This window comes from Sturnira hondurensis, unplaced genomic scaffold (genome assembly GCF_014824575.4).
Source record: "Sturnira hondurensis isolate 20B ecotype Veracruz unplaced genomic scaffold, ASM1482457v3 Scaffold0004136, whole genome shotgun sequence".
In the NCBI taxonomy this organism is placed as follows: Eukaryota; Metazoa; Chordata; class Mammalia; order Chiroptera; family Phyllostomidae; genus Sturnira; species Sturnira hondurensis.
In genome coordinates, this window is record NW_028076767.1 from 25,505,067 (window position 1) to 25,525,559 (window position 20,493).

General features: G+C 45.8%; 1 protein-coding gene across 1 annotated transcript in view; it reads right to left on the minus strand.

The window, feature by feature from the left end:
• The window catches only part of CHD6 (chromodomain helicase DNA binding protein 6), a 169,964-nt gene that overhangs the window by 40,169 nt on the left and 109,302 nt on the right, over nucleotides 1-20,493 (minus strand). The window contains exons 18-24 of the mRNA XM_037044086.1: nucleotides 12,582-12,746; nucleotides 11,107-11,286; nucleotides 10,026-10,136; nucleotides 8,139-8,341; nucleotides 7,283-7,482; nucleotides 6,429-6,588; nucleotides 1,614-1,703 (exon numbers count right to left, since the gene is read on the minus strand). Coding sequence (XP_036899981.1) covers nucleotides 1,614-1,703; nucleotides 6,429-6,588; nucleotides 7,283-7,482; nucleotides 8,139-8,341; nucleotides 10,026-10,136; nucleotides 11,107-11,286; nucleotides 12,582-12,746 — 1,109 coding nt within the window. The remainder of the gene's footprint in view (nucleotides 1-1,613; nucleotides 1,704-6,428; nucleotides 6,589-7,282; nucleotides 7,483-8,138; nucleotides 8,342-10,025; nucleotides 10,137-11,106; nucleotides 11,287-12,581; nucleotides 12,747-20,493) is intronic.

Consider the following 20,493-nt stretch of genomic DNA (forward strand, 5'->3'; position numbering starts at 1 on the left):
GCTCCTCTCTCCCACCCCCCCAGCTCCTGGGATGGTTCCTCTGTAGCATCTGAAGGTTCTTGTTCCATCAGGTTCTACTTACTGTGACAGGACTGACTGTCCCTTGCCAGGCCCAGCTCCCCCTATGGGATAGTATCCCACCTCTCCAGGCAGTGGTCCCTGTTTGGCTCCATGGCAGGGCCCACTGCACTGAATGGGGTGAGCAGTGGGCTGAATGACTTGGGCTGAATGACTTCAGCCACGGGCTGAATGACTTCCTGGGGCCAACTATTACTCACTCCTATTGGTAACTTCTCTACAATAAGACATTAAACTGAATGAGACCAGGGAGAGCTAGGATCGAGGAAAGTAGACAGAGAGGAGGGAAGAGTATGTGCATTGGACTCACACTCTCCATGCTCTACCTAGCTTCCACCTCTCTACATCTGTCCACATGTCTGGGGACTTGTGCCAGGTAACGCATAATACAAATGATATGACTGAATTCTGCTGCATTTATGACTCACAAATTGAACCTTTTTACCAAAACACTCAACCTCCCTACCTCTCCTAAAAGTGACTATAGTAGCTACAGAAAGCAGAGTAGGTTCTATCAGTCACCATGATGATGGTTCTGGATTACAAACTGCCCCATGGACAGGACCGTCAGTGTCCAGAAACCACAGTCCCACCCAGGTAATCTCAAGGCAGAGTTCAGTCACAACACTTCCGGTGTCCTTTGGGAATGACGGGCACTGCACAGGGCTGGGGCAAACTACACATGGGGGGTGGGTGAAGGAGGCTGCCTGGCATCCCACCTATGGACTGGGACTATAAAACAGCTTCACGCCCTGGCTGGTGTAGCTCAATGGATTGAGTGCGGGCCTGCGAACCAGATGATCACGGTTCGATTCCCAGTCAGGGCACATGCCTGGGTTGCAGGCCAGTTCCCAGCAGGGGACTCATGAGAAGCAACCATACATTGATGTTTCTCTCCTTCTCTCCTTCCTTTCCCCTCTAAAGATAAATAAATAAAATCTTAAAATAAATTAAATTAAATAAATAAATAAATAAAAGACAGCTTCACCAAGTGGAAGCTGGGAGTTTGGCAGCCTTATTCCCCAAATGCTGGGAGGTTCCCACAGGATTCTACAGCTCTGGAAACACTACAAGACCAACGTGCAAGAGATCAAAACAGGTTGGGGGTGAGAGATTAGCAAATAAAGGCGAAGCATCACATGCAGAGAGTACTGAGGCCAAGAATGGGATTCCAAGCAGAATTTCTTGTGTATATGTTTAAGATCAAGCATATCAAAGTAATTAATACTCATTCTACAATGATTAGTTCAGGCAGTGAAATGACTGTTCTGAAAAAGATTTTACAACTGCCGGGACAAAAAATTAACTTAAAACCTCCCCAAAAGCTGTTTCCAAGGAAGTGTTTCCTCCCTGGTTTCCTGCAGCTGACCTGACTGAACTGTCCTTGCTCCATCTCTGCCTGCTCCCCGGCCTGGGTAACTATGGGCCCAGTGGGAACACAGGCCTCCGGAAGCACAGGCACATTTGCCCATTTCCAGGAACGCGCACTTTATGGCAACACTTTACCACTGAGAGCTAGGATCAGCTTGTCTCACCTGGCAGAAGTTCCTTCAAATGCTTTATCAGCTGCTTCTCCCAGTATTTCGGCTTTTAGGTAGTAGAGCATCCGGACTCGCAGAAGTACCCTATGAAAGGTAAACATGTGACAACGCAAACACATTAGAAAACAGGAGCTGCCTGTGAACTGTCATCCATCCCCCGGCTGACACAGGGAAGTTCGGGGCTTTCCCATGTCATTAGTAATATGATTCCCCCATTTTACACAAGAAAATGTATGTCACCAGTCATCTGTTATCAGTGGTCCCCCACCCTTTTGGCACTAGGCACTAGGACTGGTTTCGTGGAAGACAGTTTCTCCACAGACCAGGTAGGGGATGGTTTTGGGATGAGTCAAATGCACTACTTCCAAGCTCACCTCCTGCTGTGTGGCCTGCTTCCTAACAGGCCCAGACCCGTGCTGGTCTGCAGCCCAGAGGTTGGGGACCCCCGTGTTAAGTCACCCTGTGAGCCACGTGAGGTACAGGGACAGCAGAAACACCACTCCTCCTGGTCCTTAAAAAGAGTACTCACTGCTTCAATGGCCACTTAGGCAGAACTGCCTTCCAAGAGGCGGGTTACCAGTTTACGAGCTTATGGAATTTGAGTCAGGCTGAGTGATGATGCTTTTAACGGTTTCACTTATACATGGTTAGAGGAACATTTTAAAGTCCTTCTCATGGCAACAGTGTCAGAGAGTAACGTCTCTTTTCCTGAGAGGCGCAGCTCACTGATTCTGCATGGGCCACACTCATGTTTGGCCGCACCAAACATGTCTGAGGCAAGGCCATTGCGCAAGTATCTGCTGGGAAACCACTGTGTACCCTGCACTGTGCCGGGTACTGTGAGGCACGTGACATAAGCCAACGGTTTAACCCTGTTCTGGAGGAGCCCACAGCGGCCTCACTGTGAAATGACACCACCGAGGAAGTCAGAGCACGGAGGATGACAGTGGGGTCAAGGGAGGAAAAGGCTCACTGATGCAAAATCAGGGCGGAAGTGAAGGTGGGCACAGAAAACCTGGACACCTTCCAGGACGCGCCCCATAGTCACAGGTGAGCTGCAAAGAGGTTTGGAAGAAAACTGTAACTTGCTCGATACCACTCAAAAATGAAGGCTAGCTACTAAAGATGAAAAATAAGCCAATTTACATATACTGATATAGGAACTGACCTCTACATAAGTTGTTCAAAATGAGAAAGAAAAAAAGAAAGGAAGAAAGGAAAGAGAAAGGAAGGAAATAGAAAGCGTGTCATTTTCAGGAATAAACAATATGCAAAGTGTATTACGTATTTTGGGGGAGATAAAGACGAGGACACTCGCCTGTGCTACCCCATGCACAGAGTGTCTCTGGAAGAGTCGGGTTAAATAGTGGTTGCCTTTAGAGAGGGCAAGGGGGCACTGGAGGTGGGAGAAAACCTATCATTTGGAATTTTAACACATCTGTTTATTACCTATTCAAAAGATGTTAATAATAAAGGACTGAGGCCTCTAAAAAGTGTAATTTCTGCCTTGACTGGTGTGGCTCAGTTGGGTGTCACGCCGCGAAGTGACGGGTTGCCAGTTTGATTCCCAGTCAGGGAACATGCCTGGTTTGCAGGCTCAGTCCTCGGTTGAGGCGTGTGCATGAGGCAGCTGATTGATGTTTCTCTCCTCTTTCTACCTCCCTTCCCTTCTCTCTAAAAATAAATAAATACAACTTAAAAAAATTAAAAAAGTGTAAGTTCTTAGATGCAGGAAGAAAGTGCCACTATGGGCTCAAGTTGTAGGTGGCCACACACAAAGTGGGAGCTTTTAGATGGAAAAAACCTTGCTGTTCTGGTACACCATTCCTCACCCTCATCTGGCAATCAACTCAAATACTTTTGAATTTTCTTCCTTTTAAAAAAACTCAGAGAATGTAAGCATTTACAACCATCACTGATCTTTCCACCTCGCTGGCAGCCTTAGTAGGAACCAGAACGAGGGTGTTAGGTAGAGAGTTCCTGTCTGCTGAGATCTAGCTCAGTCCGAGAAAGGCTTTCCTAAAGACGTAAGATACACAGACCTGTCTCTACTGAAGTAAAGAGAAGCCAAGGTGTTAACATTTGGTAGTATCTACAGCAGGAATGAAGAGAATTTAAAGCCAATACTATTCACGTCTTATGAGAAGCAATTCAATTCAGTGGACAGACGGACACCTCCTTTTGGAAAGTCACCTCCTCCCAGAGCGAGATGACGATCCCAGCTGGAGCTTGTTTGGAACACCCTTACCTTAGCCAAATGAAACCCATTCATACTTTGGGGACACTATTGCTTTTTCTTTCATCTCTTTATTTATACAAAAGCTTGTTGATAGGGAATATAGTTCCCCAAAGTGCACTCTGCATAACTTAAATCTTGATGGGACTTTGACAAACCAAACACAACCCAAACATGTGCATGTAGTACCCAGATCAGGAAGCAAACATTTCCCCCAAAGGCCCCTGGCAACCCCTCCAGTCACTACCCCTGGTCCTAAACGAACCATCACTGTCCTCACTTAGCTTAGCTTTGAAGCAGCTGCTTCTTAACTTTTTACAGTTCTTTAGATGATAAATTCATGGCCCTAAAGACCACACTACTAATAACAAACAATGCTTTGAGTACTACGTGCCAACAAGTATTAGCTCACTTAATCCTCACAATAATGCGAAGAGGTAGAAACTGCAACTAATCCCATTCTCTAGGCGAAGAAGAGGCACACAGAGGGTGAAGAGTTCACCTGCTGGCCAGCAGTGGGGCGAGGACTTGCATCCAGGCAGCCCTGACCCCAGAGCCTGTCTTAGCGCTTCCCTGCTACTGGGGTGGCAAACACCCCAACACCTTAGCTAATGAACCTGCTAATTAATTAGCACCTTAATTAGTAAACTTGCTAGTTAAGACAAATCATAATCTAGAAACTCAAGGGCCAGTTATGTTGGAGAAATTCTGCCTGTTTTCCGCTGCATCTCAGGATAGAACCAAGAACCAAGATCAAGGGGTGGAAGTTTCAAGGAAGCAGATTTTAGATTTAATACACAGAAGGACAATTAATTAGAATCATCTGGTAATTAAATGAGCCTTGCTGAGAAACGGCACACTCCCGTCAGTAGGAAGGCTCCTCAGAGGCTGGAAGACGTCCTGCCAGGACACGCCCAACGGAACTCCCGCACTGAGTCTGAGTCTCTAGGTCTTGTTGGGCCGGAACTAAAGAGGAGAGTGGCCTCCATTAGATTCACAATAGTGCACGGCAGCCAGCATCTTCCAACTGGAACTGGGAGACGTGCTTTACTGCATTATTCTTGATCCCCGGGGCCAGGCATGCACTCGGGAAAGGATTTGGGGCTTGTGGCGAGAAATGTTAAGAAATTCCTTGAAGGCCAAAACTGGTTCTGGTGGTCACCTGTGATCACCTCTGTAGAGGTGCAGAGGCAAGTCCTGTGCCAGCCTCTCCAGCTCAGCCTGTTTTCGGTGCTTCTGACCCACACCTACAGCTGTGGATGGAAGGGCCAAGTGCTGCTGCTGGGACTGAACAAGGCAAAGCCGAGTCCTTCGCTTTGCGCTTCATCTTTCAGTGAATAAAACGATTCTCATTCTGTCGTGGCTACACACATTGCCAGTCTCCCAGCCTGTGAGGCTGACACTCTGTGGAGTTAGCTGCTTTTTGTGTTCCTCCCCACACACTACGGGTTCTTCCTTAGTCCCGTGTCTCATTTTGGCCCCTTCCCCCCAATCCCACAGTAAGCGCCCTAATCTAGGTCCTTATGATCAACACTTAAGTTATCACAGAACTCTTCTGGTTGGCCATTCAGCTCTAGGTTTACGTACTCCATCTTGCTAATTATTGCCAAATTAACTTTCCTCCCCAAATACCATATATCTATATCAGACATCTCACTTGGTCAAGAAATAATGGGTGCTTAATATTTACAACGGAGTCCTCAGGAGGCCTGCCACTCCAGGTCTGTCATGAGCAAGTCCTCTTGGTCAGCCAGCCTCCTGTCTCCCACGTGGTGGCTCTGACTCAGTCACATCAACGTGACGGGGCCCTGCACCAGTCAGGCTCTGCTGTCAATGGCATGTGGCCTTTAGAACTGAGATCAAGACCGACTGGCCCAAAGAGCTTGAACTTTTGTGTACAATAGTTTTATTACAGTATTGGGCAGGAAACCTATCTTCAAATAGTTGGAAGAATGAAGGGAAAGGATTGGATTTCATCTGTTGTACGAAAAAACCCCCACAACCCAATAACAATTACAGAACCATTCATTAGGTTGATGTTATGGTACAGGAAAGAAGGAAAAACTAAGCAAACCTCTTATTATAAGATATTAAACTCTTTGTACATAAGGTTTTATTTATTTATTTTTGGAGAGAGAGGAAGGGAGGGTGAAAGAGAGAGAGAAACATCGATCAGTTGCCTCTTGTACATGCCCTGGTGGGGGACCAAACCCACCACCACCCCGGCATGACCAGGCGTCCTGACCAGGCGTTGAACCAGCCACCTTTCACTTTGCCGGATGATGTTCAACCAACTGAGCCGCACTGGTCAGGGCTAAGGTACTAAACTCTTTACAATCAGGGGTATGTAAGCAGAGGCCTTCTCACTGCCTTCAGAATGCCAGGGATATAATTCTTGCATGACCTAGGAAGCTGGATAAGGTTTCCAAGGGTCCTTTTAATTCTAACAGATACATGTTCGGTGATGCAAACATCCATGTGCAAACCTGGCACTGTTTTTGTAGCTGAGTGCCTTAACTCCTCCTGGGCAGTGGGTACAGCTTCCAGAAGTGGGTGCAGAGGGACACACTCACTTGTTGCAGTGTTGTTTGAGGTGTTTCTTGTAGCCATCATCATGCAAGACAACCTCAGGGTTGCAGGTGGCCAGCCAGTCTGCATTCTTTAACTCTGGGAGCAGCAGCTGGTTCTTTGTCTTCTTCCCCTTCCTCCCTCTGGGGACTGGAGCAGACAACCCTGAAACAGAAAGGCAGGTCGTGAGGCAAGGCAGCTTAAACATGGACGTTAAAACGGAGCTGCACTGGGCTTGCAAAGACGCAGGTAGGCTGTGTGCGGCAGCCTCAACAACAGCCCCCGCCCCCAACAGTGCACCAAACAGTGCTTGTACGCGAAGATGTGCCCAGTCCCCACTCAGTAAACCCCAGGACCATTCAGTCGGGCAGTAGATTTTACCAAACACCCTGTGAAGATCAAGAAAGGTGTACCATAACCTGTGCCCTTGGGGAACTTACAACCTAGCCAGGGATCAGGAATAATTGGTCTGAAACCTGAACGTGAGCCGTGGCCAAGCTCAGGGAAGGAGAACACAGCACAAGAAAAGGCACAGACAGAGGTGGAGTGGAGACAGCACTGTGAAATGTAAAAACAAACCACGGACACACAGCTGAGCCCCCGATTCCGAGGAGGAACCCCTGTGATGCACAAGTGAGGGGCAGGGCTGGCACGTGGGCAGTGTTTTAGTCCTGAAACAGCACAACATGGCAGCCCTGGAAGACTCTGAGGGAGGACTAAGGAATCGTCATCTTGTCCCCCAGGTAACACTCTGGAACACAGCCGAGAACGAGAGGCCCCTCACAACACAGTAACATGGACCACCACAGGAAGAGGGAGGGGGTGCAGGAGAGTCTGTGCTTCTCGGCCCACCTCTCACCTGAGTGGTTCTGGAGGGTCTGGGCCTGCCCATCTTTGGTGGGTGTGATCAGTTCCCAAATGAAACTCTTGATCTTCTCATCCCCCTTGTAATGCTTGACACAGTACACCAGCAGGGCACGGCAGATCGTCTCCATGTCCTTTTCATTCAGGTGCCACTTGAACCGCCCGTGGGTCAGGATGTCCTTCCATCGGCCCCAGCTGAGAGCGGAAATACAGCGGGTGTTGGAGATGGCAAGGGCCATACACGCCCTCAACACTGCAGGACAAACAGGGGCCAGGAGAGCTTCTCGTCCCCTGCTGGGAGTATTAACTACCCAGAGGGTTTTGTCCTGAAAGGCCTTGGCGGACTGAGTGCTGCAGCACACCAAGTGTCACCAAGGTGGCCTGGATGCTGGACACAAAGTGCTTTATAGGGTCACTAGGTTGTCAGAAAGAGAGGAACAAAAATATTTGGAGCGGGGAGTAAAACTTGGGAATTAAAACAGAGTCCAGCTGCATATTCAAAAACAATGGTGAGCTCCTAGAAGCTAAATCTCCTATTTCTACCAGAGCCAGAGTCTCAGCAGTAACATCTGTGCACTGACTACTTATATATCCTTGGGGTAAAAAAGCAGGAAATTGGTACCAGGCAGCAAATAAGTAGCACAGAGAGAAAATCATGGCATGTCTACAATACGGCAACAGAGCATACAATATGCTGGGGTAGGGGGCGGGGAGGGCCACCGGCAGAAAGCACAGCTCTCTCTTGCTCCAACAGAGCCTCCACCAGCCCACGACTCCAGAGGTATTTAGAGATACACACTGGATAAATCTCAGGGACTGAAAACCAACACACAGGCAAAGCCGATACCCACCCAAAGATGAGCAGGTTCTTCTCTACGCGGAAGCATTCAGCTCGGAGGTAGCGTCTGGTTTTGTCGTTGAGGCGCCTGGACCTTGTGGGTCTCTCGTCAGAGTCGCTGTCTAACTCTGAAAATTCCATGAGTTCATCCTCCTCAAAGGAATTGTAGTGTTTGGTCTGCTTCCTCACGCGAGGCCGGTCGATCACTAAGCTCTCCTAGAAACAGAGAGACGCTGGGGAGAAAGCCCTGCTTCTCTCTGCCTGCGTCGCAAGGCAGGAGTGCAGCCTGTCCACACTACTCAGGACTCACTGGGGTCAGAACCACCCCCTGGCCCATCGTCCAGCAGGAAGGGCTCTCCCCGCCACACCTGCTGTGTCCACAAGCAGAGGGGGTTCTCTGGGACTCGCTGAAGTTGCCATGCTCCCCAGCCCCCAGAGCTGTCCGCCACCATCTGCTGTCCCTGCAGTCATTCGAATGGGCATGGGCAGGCAAGGCCCCTCAGTGCCCAGAGTGGCAGTCCGCTGTTGACAACACAGGCTGAAGTGGTGCGCCCCAGCTGTTCTGCCCAGCAGGCGGAGGCAGTCCGCGCTCTGGAGACAGGGCAAGTGGGAGAATTCCATCTGCTCAGCAACTTTCTGAAGACACGCACACACCCCTCTTGCTTCCTTTTCTGCCCTCCACTGGCACTACATACTAACCTCCTGTCTTTCACCGAGAACATATCCAGGACTCTCACTCATGCAGGTGGCTCCCCGGGCCACAACCATCCCTGCTTCTCCAGTCTCCATCACTTCATGCTTCTCACCCCTTCCTTCCCCTTCCACCTTGTACTCGAAGGTAGGCTGAGCTCCTGAATACTTATCTATGCAGCCCAGATAAATTTCTGTCATTCCTGCTTCAATCACCTTCCTTCCCACCTTGGAACGCTCCTACTGCTTCTTCCTGTCTACAGGGCACAAGCCTTTTCTTCCCCCCTTTGCCATCTGTCCTGCATACAGAGTGACTTTTTGATTGTGACCTTGTAAAACACAGGTGACAAAGGACTGTTGGATCTTCCTATCTGGAGAAAGCCTGTGGTGATCCTACAGAAGAAGCATTAATGCTGGGTGCTGGCTACTGAACCAGCTAGGCACCAGCAGGACCTGCCTCTGGGGTCTGTGGGTCCACAAGAGCTCAATACTCACTTGAGAAGACAAGGAAAAAGTGATGCTTACTCATCCTCAAGTGAGACGACAGGGTCAGAGGTGGAGGGAGGGAGACTAGCAAGTGAGGAGTGCCTCACTGCAGGCTAGGCAGTTAAATTCCCCAGCCCTGCAAAGTGGGCACTACCAGCTCCTTTCCTCGCCCGTTTCAGTGAGGGCAGGTCCCGTGCCCACAGGCACACATCCAGTCAGGGGCGGAGCCAGTGTTCCAACTGTGGTTTTATTTCAAGACCATTCTCTCTCTTTGTATAGAAATAGAAAAAGTCAAGATACTAAATGAAGGGAAGCGAAGCCAACACCCTGCCTTATCACACTCTCTTCCTCTTCCTGGGCTTCACGAGAGGCGCTCTCTTCCACAGGAATGGTGAAACAGAGGTAAAACGGTCGCATGCCAGGGACGGGATGCTGGCTTGCGTCCGAGAGCTCACTTTGACCTGGGTGGCCAGTTCCAGTTCTACCTGCCTTGGCCCGATTTCCCAGGTGCCCGGCATATCCCACTGGGTCGTTTTAAATCCTGACAGTTAACATTCACGAAGCTCGGCCCACGTGCTCGGCGTGTTCTCGGTGTGTCACATCTAGCACCTCACCTGAGAGTCAAGGCTCAGGAGTGAACAACGACTCGGGCCGCGTGGGGATTTACGGTTCTGTGAGACATCAGTGAAACGCGCAACGGAATAAAACACTCTTACTGCTGTACCTTTTCATTCTTCGCTTCGGTGTCCAGTTCAGCTATTTTAGCCCATTTCTGCCAAAAATTTGGGTCATCTAAGGAAATATCTGTTCTATTTCCTGAAGCCACAAAGCTAGCCTGTAAAGAAGACAACAGTTAAAACGTTGTGCTTGGACAAAGTACAAATTAGTAAAGTACAATGTGGTTTTAAATGCAGCAGAAACGCAAACACAGCCTCCAAAATGAATGTGAGTGAAAGTCTCAAAGTTGTTCCTCTGTTTTAAAAGATTGGGTGAGGTAATTACAAATTCATTTTACAGGATCATTTTTTTGAACTTAAACTTGGGAGAAAGAAGACAATGGAAATGTGTTACTTGATGCCTAGTTCCCCGTGAAAGAATTAATTCTTAAAACTTCCCTCAGTTCAGCAGTTACCGAATGTCGGCTACAGAAGAGGCACTGGGTGGGCAATATGCGGTGGACAAAGATAAGCCAAGGCTAGAAAGCACAAAATGTCCTGCTGACAACAACCCACATTAGTGACCAAACAGAAGATTTAATCAGACAGGTCAGCAAGCTCCAGGAGCCCGAGGTCAGGGAAACCTGAGCGAGATCTGATAAGCGGTCTGGGGAGCTGATTCTAGACCCAGCGCCCTGCAGGGCACAGGAAAGAGGCGCCGAGACTGGAAGCTGGGATTCCTCATAAAATCTCATTTTCTCGTGAAATGAACAAAACCTTTGCTGGAGTCTGAGGGCTGCCGTGTGCACTGGAATGTGGATCAGGGAGTGCTCTGCAAAGGAGTCAAGGCCGGGGTCCAGAGCAGCCTTTGTGCGCAGTGAACAGCGAGCACTGCCAGCTAAGGCGCCCCACCTGCCCACGGGGCACCAGCTCCCCAAGGGGAAGGTCGGTGCTTTCTTTCCACAGCTTCTGACTCATTACTGACACCCTCTCTAAGAACTTGTATCTCAGTCACACAAAATAAATGTGCAGCCAGACAACCTCAATGGTCTGTATTTAGAGAATCAGAAGCCTGGATAACAAGGTCAGAGCATAAACAATCTTCTTCTTGCTCCCCCCAACACAAACTCTGGAGAGAAGGTCCTATACCTTGGCAAAAGTGGACCCCTTCCCTTCAGACTGGATGGTGATGGTGTGCGTTCGCCTCTGCAGAATCTGGTCTATGTCTTCTTCACAGAACTTGGAGCCTTCGTCTTCCTCATCCATCAGGGCTCCATAAGCACCCTTCCGGAGCAAGTCCTCTACCTCCATTTTTGAAAGCTGCTGTACCTGGACAGGTCACCAAAGGCTACTCAAAAAGTAGAAAATGCATAGGAAAAAACCAGCCTCAAATCCGGCCGTTGTGACTCAGAACACAGCTCCCTGACTAACCGCACATGTCAGAAGAATAAAGACATGGACAATGAGCTTTAGAAATGAAGACCCAGAAAAAGACACTCAGGAGAACTACGGAGAGGGTGGGCAGACAGTCCTGTACAGGGAGCTCCGGAATAATACCCAACACGTGGTCCAATGGCCTCGCATTCTTTGGGACATTGGTTATTATCAAATGTCACAAGCCATTAAAACTATACCCCATTGAAGAGGATGCGCTTAATGTTTGTTTTATATTTTAGTTTGAGTCTGTATCTGTAAAAACCTCCAGATGTACCAAACAAGCTAAAGAATAACGATTTCTTCATTATTAAATAAATACATTGGTATTGGAAATGATGTCATTTCTCAACTGAAGAAAGGATGCTGTGCCAAGTGTGATCTTCCCAATTGCTTGTTGAAAACAGGAAATGGGAGTTCAAAACACCCTCTCCTGGTTCTAATTAAGAATCTGGTTCTCCTTACATCAACCACAAGAGGGAATTCCATGACTCGCAGCACTGGTGACATGAAGTATTACACTCAGCAACACATGCACGGCTAAGAGGACACAGACCATCTGGACCAAAGAGGACTCATCTAGACGGTTTCAATTCCCAACCTTTGATGCCCCGAGCCCAGAGATTCAGGAGATGTTCTGCTTTGTCTGCCTACACCTCGATACAATTTAAGAATCTTAACTGCGATTTTTATCCCCCCCCCGAGGGGAAAAAAGATTTTAATAACAGCCATATTTCAAGCTGCTAAGCTATTCATTCATTTATTCACTGACTATCACACATGAGTATCTTTAATATGCCAAGGGCTGTTAGGGACCTTGGGAATATAGATAAAATTCATTCCATCATACCCCCCAGCAGAGCACAAATTCTGGAGTATGAGATAAAGCGTGGTGACAACAGATTGAATTCAGAGTTAAGAGCGTTAAGATCTCCTGACTTGTAATGTGCACTGTAAAAAACTGTTTACTGAACTGTTTCTGCACATCAGGCAACCCTACCATACAACTGTCCCTGCAGATTTCCCTCATCCATTTATCGAACGCAGAGAGCTGATCGCGAACTACCCACCACTGCAGGGAATTACCCAGCAGGGTGGTGTGGCCTGACTTAGTTCGGTGGAAGTCAACCTCAAAACGGTTGCGGGCAGGAAGAATCTAGAGAGGCCCCGAGCGGGGCCGCCACACTCACCCCGTTGGTGCCGCCCTTTCGGTTGATGTCCTGAAGGACGGCCTTGTCCAGCCCCAGCTTCAGGCTGGCCTTGTCGAACATCTCTCGCTCGTAGGAGTTCCGGGTGATCAGGCGGTACACCTTCACGGCCTTACTCTGGCCTATCCGGTGACAACGGGCCTGAGCCTAGGAAGGAAGGAGGATCACGTACATCGCGTCACCAGACACAATGGCAGTGGCCCGAAGATGGGGAAATGCTTAAATTGCATGTGCTGTAAGTGGTCAAATCTCACAGTTATGAGGCACAGGACTGAGTTAGGAACAGAATTCGCCCAAATGTCAGCTGTTCTTTCGAGGTCACTTATTGCGTCACCCACTATTTACTGGGTGACTGCCCTGTGCCAAGGTGAGAAGAACACGGTTCACTCCCCTCCCTGGCCTGTGACCTCCATGGAGGCACTCAATCCCAGGCGCTGTCCTGCTCTTTTGGGAATGCCTCAGAGTTGGCAGCACCACTTTTTAACTTTTTGTCATTTTACTACAGAAAATGTCACACACAGATGTAGAAAAAAGTATAATAACCTCTTAGGGACAATCTGTTTCGTCTTTATTATGGCTCCACTCCCCAAGATTATTATGAAGCAAACCTGAGGCAGCATATTGCTTCTTCCTTACACATTTCGATACGCATTTCTAAAGATAAGGACTTCTATAAAACATTACCATCGCCATACTGCAAAACATTTAAGCCTCAGTCTGTTCCAATTTCCCTGCTTATCTCATAAAGCTCTTATCTCCCTTGCTTGTTGGGACCAGGATCCAAATAAACACCATATGTTGTAAGTGGTTGATATTCCATGCCTTTGATCTTTTTTTTTTTACAAACGCAACTAATTTTTTGAAGAGATCAGATATCCATCTTACAGTTTCTCAAAGTCTACATTTTGCCTTCTCCATTCTGGCTGTGTCATGGATTAGGTCCTTCAGTTCCTTGTATCTCCACTAAACCAGAAATTATATTTTGAGACTTAATCAGGCTAAGATCTCATTTTTGGCAAGTGTATTTTATAGGTAGTGTTAAATTTCCATCAAGAGGCACATGATGTCTGATTGTCTTTATTTTGAACTGATGATCACTGCCTAGATTAATTCATTAGGGGTTATAATTCCCCTCATCAAATTTTTGGTTTACCCTGACATACAGTTCATATAGGACAGACAAGCTAAATGTTCAATTCTTTCTCTTTATTTAATCAGTTTCCAAAATAATACCCCCCAAAAGTGACCAAGGAAGACTTTTATTATTACTTTTCAAAGGAACACAATAAAGCTGCATTTAAATATAAATGCAATGTTTTACTGCACTGCTCTATTTTTACTGCTGTTCAAAAAGGGCCTGGGAGACCTCTTCAAGTTGCCTCCTGAGTTCTTCTGACACAACCTAGTCAACTATGGGAAGGAGGAAAACTAGAATAAACACTGGTGTTAGGACAGGATGAGCTCATGGTTAGAACGTGTGAATGTATGAACTTACAGACAGACAAAGAGACACGGGCATGTCTGTTCGTGTCTGTACGTTACATAAGGGCCGGTGGTCTCTGACGGCTCCCTCGCTTTCTTGTATGGCAACGCGCATCACGCTCCTCTTGGACATTTCCGACCCAGAACTGGACTCAGCACGTTTTTCAAGGAGCCCTAGTTTCTTTCACTGGGAAATGGCAGTTAGAGACAACAGTCTGGATGCTCTAAGGTGCTGCTGCTACAAGGTTAGTCATTGGTTCTAGACCTTTTCAATGGGCAAAACCAGAAGTGTTTGTGTATATACAGTACATATACCTATATGCACGTATAAGACAAAAATACATCAGGAGGCCATACTGATATTTTAAATTCAAATTTAGAACTATGAGATTTAAATTTAATTTGCCATATATCTGTATCGCTTTTTAACAATGTTTAAAAGCTCAGTTCTTGATCACATCAATGGCATTACTCATTAGGTTACTCCACAATATAGGCAACAGTCTCAGAGAAACAGCACCATTATAATCTTCCCAAAACACAATTACCAAAAACCACATAAAATTTTTGTTTCCTCCCATTTAGGGTTATATCCCACTAAGCATGCACACCCAAATTACAGTGTTTTAAATACACACTTGCAGGTACGTTTCTTTTTCACAGTGGTACAGTCAACAATTCCAAAACTACTTCCTGTGTACACTAGGATTGAGCAAATTAGTACATACATTAACATTAATAGGAATCAGTGTTTTCACTGTTGAAAAGGAAATTATGAATATGAAATGAAGAAGAACTAGAATAACTTTGTGGTGTTAAATGGATTTGGAGGTATCAGTATTAACTCAAGGTTAGGTGTATATATGTATATATATAAACATGCATATAGACAGGCATAGAAAAAGATGTGGATGTATGTGTGTATTCATGCTTAAGTTTCTGTACACATATATGTATGAAAGCACATTGCATATGTGTGTACATTTATATTCTGTGTGCATGTGTTCTAGCCTTCCTTGTTCACTGAGAAGGTCAAGAAGCAGTGGCGTACCAGTGGCAAAGAACACAACTAACTCTCAGATCTTGGTTTCTAAATACCTCTGTTCATGGGACAGAACAAAGGTGTGTTAGACAAATGGTTAATTCTGGGGCTGGAGTAGACAGAGTACATGATGAGTCTGAAACATATTACTGTGTCAGAATGCAAGGAAGTGCTCGAAGAATGATGGGCACATATCAAAATAACACTGAAACTCGAGGAGACTACCCCTGGGGCCAAGTCTAGGACTATTTCGACATCAAAAGAAATACACATTGCAATGGAATATAACCCACTGAATAAAAAAGAACCCATGAGAACACAATGACATAAATAAATGCAAGAAAAGGGAAAACTCTCCTATTTATTGTGGAACGTAACCAACAAAATGTAGGGTGACAGAAAACGCCACTTTGTAACCGTCATAGTGATGACTGATTGAGGTGAGAGTGGTCAATGGAGACTAAAATAATGGATGAAACTTTGATGAAGAACAGGACATTTCCATAGCCTCAAAGTATCTGTCCAAAATTGCTTATTAGTGTCAAAGGGGAAAAAAAGCAACTTTTGCGGCAGACACCACTTAACTAAGAGACCAAGCCTGTGTTACTGGACAACACCAAGTTTCTCTCGCCAAGATAGACTGAGAAGGGCATGTCACTTCACTGGTATCACTAAACCCGAATCCAGTCCTGAGGAGACACAAACATAAACCGGGGGCCAATCTAAGAAACAACAGGCCTGTATACTCTTCAAAAACATCAAGGTCGTAAAAACAAAAGGAAAATCCAGGAACCGATTCACAATAAAGGAAACTAAAGAGATATGAGAACTTTACACAACATGTGATCCTGGACTGGATCTTAGAGAAAATAAAAAGGACAGTGAGAGAAATGACAAAATTTGAATAAAGACTATGGACTGAGGACAGTATCCTCGTTTCCTGATTCTGAGAACCGAACTGTGTTTATGTAAGAGAACGTCCTAGCACTTGGGAAATACACGCCAAAGCACTTAAGGGGCAACTTACTCTCAACGGTTCATACAACAAACGGTGTGCGCCGTGTGTGCAGGTCTGTGTGTGCACTCAGAGACAGAGAGGGCCCGAAAGGGCAGAGCTGGGAAAGTCAACGGGGCGAGCTGCGAACAGCTGGTATGGGCAGAGGGTGGACAGGAGTTGCAAACTAAAATTATAGCAAAATGGCAATACAACAATTATTCAATATAAACATTTGAAATAATTTCTCCCTTGAGATTATGCTGTTTACTTGATATACAGACAGATTCAACTGTTTCATTCTGCTCTAGAATTTCGGGAATTTACTTCAACCTACATTAATTTAACCACAATGAAGGGGGTGGAAAAGGAAAAAAGCAGACCCAGTAACTTTGGAAAGTGGCCTTTTGATCAGGTACTCTAAGACTAATTAATGACCACAAAATATAGTCAAGTCTGATATTGTAGGTTGTTAAATTTACTTCCCACAGAATGTGGGTTAGCAATTCTGAAACTAGTATTCCTATGTATTTACTAGGACTGAACACGAGTCAATACAGTTTGTTGCAATAATGAGATCCAGGCTTCTCATAGCCAGGGGAACGAGCTACAAGTGAAGAGGAGGGGAAGACTACAGAGAATTCTGTGGTGTTGGACTGGGATCAGAAATCTCACGATGGACGGACAGAGAAACGGATTAAACACAGACGTGTGATATGAGTGTCTGTGTTAGGACACATACATGTATTTCCTAGCTGTCTGCTCAGAGAGTCTAGAAGAAGTAATACTCCAGTAGCAGTGGGCATGCCTAGTAGCCAAAACTTAGTTTCTAAATGCCTTTTCTAAATAAAAGGAACTAGGGACTCTTGGAGAAATGGTCAATTCCACGGCTATGGCAGGAAAAAATGGGACATGAACCTGAACATCTTGTGGTGCTAGAAAGTAAGAAAAGTGCTCAAAACCCAATGGGAACATCTGAAACGACACAGGAGCCAATCTGAAGGACCAGACCTCCAAACGACCAAATATGAGCAACAAAATAAATAATGAGAGGAACGAATCATGACCCACAAAATAAAATGGATATCCTTGAGTCCACACTGCTATAAATAAAGAAATGATGGGCAAAGGTCAACTGCTCTTTATAGCAGAATCCAAATTAATAAACACAGAAGGAATGACTAAAACAGAAAAATGCCATTAGCCAAACACCATAATAACAATTATGAAGGCAAAACTATTGATGGATGCTAATAAAATCAACAGGCAAACGTATGAGAAACAGGTTTAGAATCTCGAATTATCTCCGCCCAAGATATTAATTTTACAGGTAAAAAGAGGTACTTTACAGTGAAGAAACCTAGCAGATCCCACTCAAGCTAGTAATCAAGGTCAACATCACAAATAAGACAAACTGACATCATGTTCCCTCGATATACACAGAAAAGGCCATAACATCACTTCTATGATAGTCCTGCCCAAAATGCGTAACTCCAAAATGTGATCAGAAGAAAACATCAAGCAAGCACAATTTGAGACATTCTAGAAAAAGACTAGTCAGTATCTTCCAAAAGTGTCAAGGTCATGAAATTATCTAAGGAAAGAGAGAGCTGTTACAGATGGGAGCAGGCCAAGGAGTCATGACTCCTAAAGGAAATGAAAGATCCTAGATAGAATCCCAGACCAGAAAAAGAAAACTCGTAGGAAACTGAAGGAATATGAAGAAGGTCTACAGATTATCAGTGATAATTTCCTGGTTTCAATAATCATATCATGATTATATAAAATCCTCGTATTAAAGGAAGCAGGTGAGGAGTCCTAGAACTTGCACTTACTCCTCAACACTTTTAAAGTTCAAAATGACCGCAGACCTAATTTTGTTGAATAATGCTATAAAATACTTAAAATGGTTCCAAAGGCAAATAGAAGAAAAAATATATTTGGAAAACTAGCTTCTATCCCTGTCACTTCCATTTTGTTCCCTCACTCCCTTTACAGGTAACCACTTAAAAATAAAGTCTTGATTGATTGTTTTATTTTTCCATTGGTGGGGGGCGGGAAGAGACAGCCTGTTTAGATAAATGCTAGCATGCTATGCACTTTTTCCACCTTATTTTTTCCCACCTAACACTACATTCAGGAGTATGCAGTAATATTTCCCATTCTTTTATATTATGGTTTAATCAATCAGTCTTCTATTATTGGGCCACTAAGTTGTTTAGTCTTTGGCTATGACAGTTAGTTGCCATGCTTTCTTTCTGTATCTTTAGTGGAGTAAATCTTTAGTCTTAGGGGAAGATTTGACGGATAACTCTGGTAAATAACGGAAGGGATCAAGGTAAGTTATATATGGTATGGAATCCTTAAAGCAGCAACAACATGTGGCCATAAATGCTGCCGATGATTTTCTTTTTCTGGCTCATCTACTACTGAGAGTAAGTTACAGGAAGAAGTTTAAGAAATGTTCTGAGCAAAGGTCTAATAAGGGAGCTCTGCAGACATCATTAATTAACCCTTTGGTATCCACATTCCCTTTCTTCCTCACTACCAGAAGCCTGATTCCTGCAGGGGGCAGCAATGTGTTCAACCAAAGCCACTTCAGGCCTCCCAGGGACGGCACTTAATACGGCTCTAGGCTCTAGACAGTGAGATGTAGCAGAAGTCTACCGGGGACATCTGGGAAGGTTCTGCTCTCCTGAAAAAAGCGTCGCACCGTCCTGCCTGGGACATAAAGGGTCATTTCAGAGCCAAGAGGATGTAAACCACATTCACTGAGGATGGCGGAGCAGAAAGACAGAAGGAACCTGGGACTCTGACGACACTGTGAAGACACCTCAACAGTCCTAGACTACACATCTGTGGACTTCTTATTAACTGGAGAAAATAAACCTTTGTTTTGGGGCCACTGTCACAAGCTGAGAAATGATACCAGGAGATAAACGTACTCTCTACTAAGGTGACTTGACTGAAAAGTATCAAGATGGGTCCTGTTACGTTTGGAAGACTTGTCATTTTGCAGTCAAGTTTTAAATAGTTAATCATATATTCCTAATTCTGCTATTCAGAACTCACCAAAAAAAATGTGGTCAAGAGAGAAACACTCAGAACTAGGTCAGCAACGGAGATGAAGTCCAAACAAAACCCACCAGCAAGGTGTAAATACAGAACCTCACAGCATAAGCAAGCAGGGGCAGTGGAGCCTCTCCCGCACACAGGGGAAACTATGGCACTCTAACGTGCACCAGCACGACTTGTGGGCCCAGTTTATTCTTTAGTTTTTAATACGTCTGAGGTGAACGAAGGCCTATGAGAGACAGGCAGTGGTGTTCAGACCCCTGTGACTGCAGTGGGAAGACAGGGGGAGGAGAGCACGTAGTTGCCCCAATGGTGAGAGATTTCTGATTCAGCCCTTTAATTTGCCACTGTCACTGTCAAGTCCGGAACTTGGCAAAACCTCACACTGTATCTTTACAATCGTGTGCAAATAAAGTAGCTGGTACAAACAACCAAGCATAATGTTGACCCCTCTCTTGACCCTTATGCTGCTTTTGCACATCACTAGCTCTATTACATTTAAAAAGTACATTTTCTTTAATCCTTTAAAATGCTACTTGTTTCTTGATGAAAAATCCGCATAATCAGGGAGGTTAAAAAAGAATTACTGCAGAGCCACGGGAACCCAACCACTTTCGGCATGCTGGTATAAGGTCCGAACCCAGCTTCTATGCACAAGCATTTTATTTCCGGCCCAGCACTTTTACATTTCTCCTGCCGATCTCCAAGTCTGCCTATGCAGGCCACCTCCTCATGCAGAAGAGGAAGAGGGCTCTCTGCAGCATGAGCCAGGGAGCACTGGGAAGTGGCCTTGCGTTTTGCAGACCTACGTTGGGAATCTGAAATTTCTACCTCCAGATTTTTCCTTGGGGAAAGGTATCATCCCCCCTTAAAATGTAAAATGTCTTTGGGAAATGAGATAGATATGTGCCCGCAGACATAAAATCACTATTTCAACTTTGTGATTCAATTTAATCACCCAAACCAAAGTCCTGAGCTCCTCTGTTTCCCTGGGGCCTGACCTGCTGTCTAGGGCTCAGTAAATGCATCAATATGTCAGTCAACAGCTGGCTGAGAACAGGAAAGAGAGAGGAGACGCCATGGAAAAGGATGCCTTTAGGCAGCATAAGATAAGGGGCAGGGAGTGAGTGAAAAAGAGAGGACGCTGAAAAGAGAGGCAGGAGATTACTTGAGAGCCACCTGACTCACCTTCTGTGGGCCTGATGCTGCCCAGCGAGTGCCTGGCCCACCTGTGGCAGCAGGGGCGCACTTAGGCTCAGGCCCACCCTAAGCGGTTACACCGTTTATTCCCTTTGTCTGAA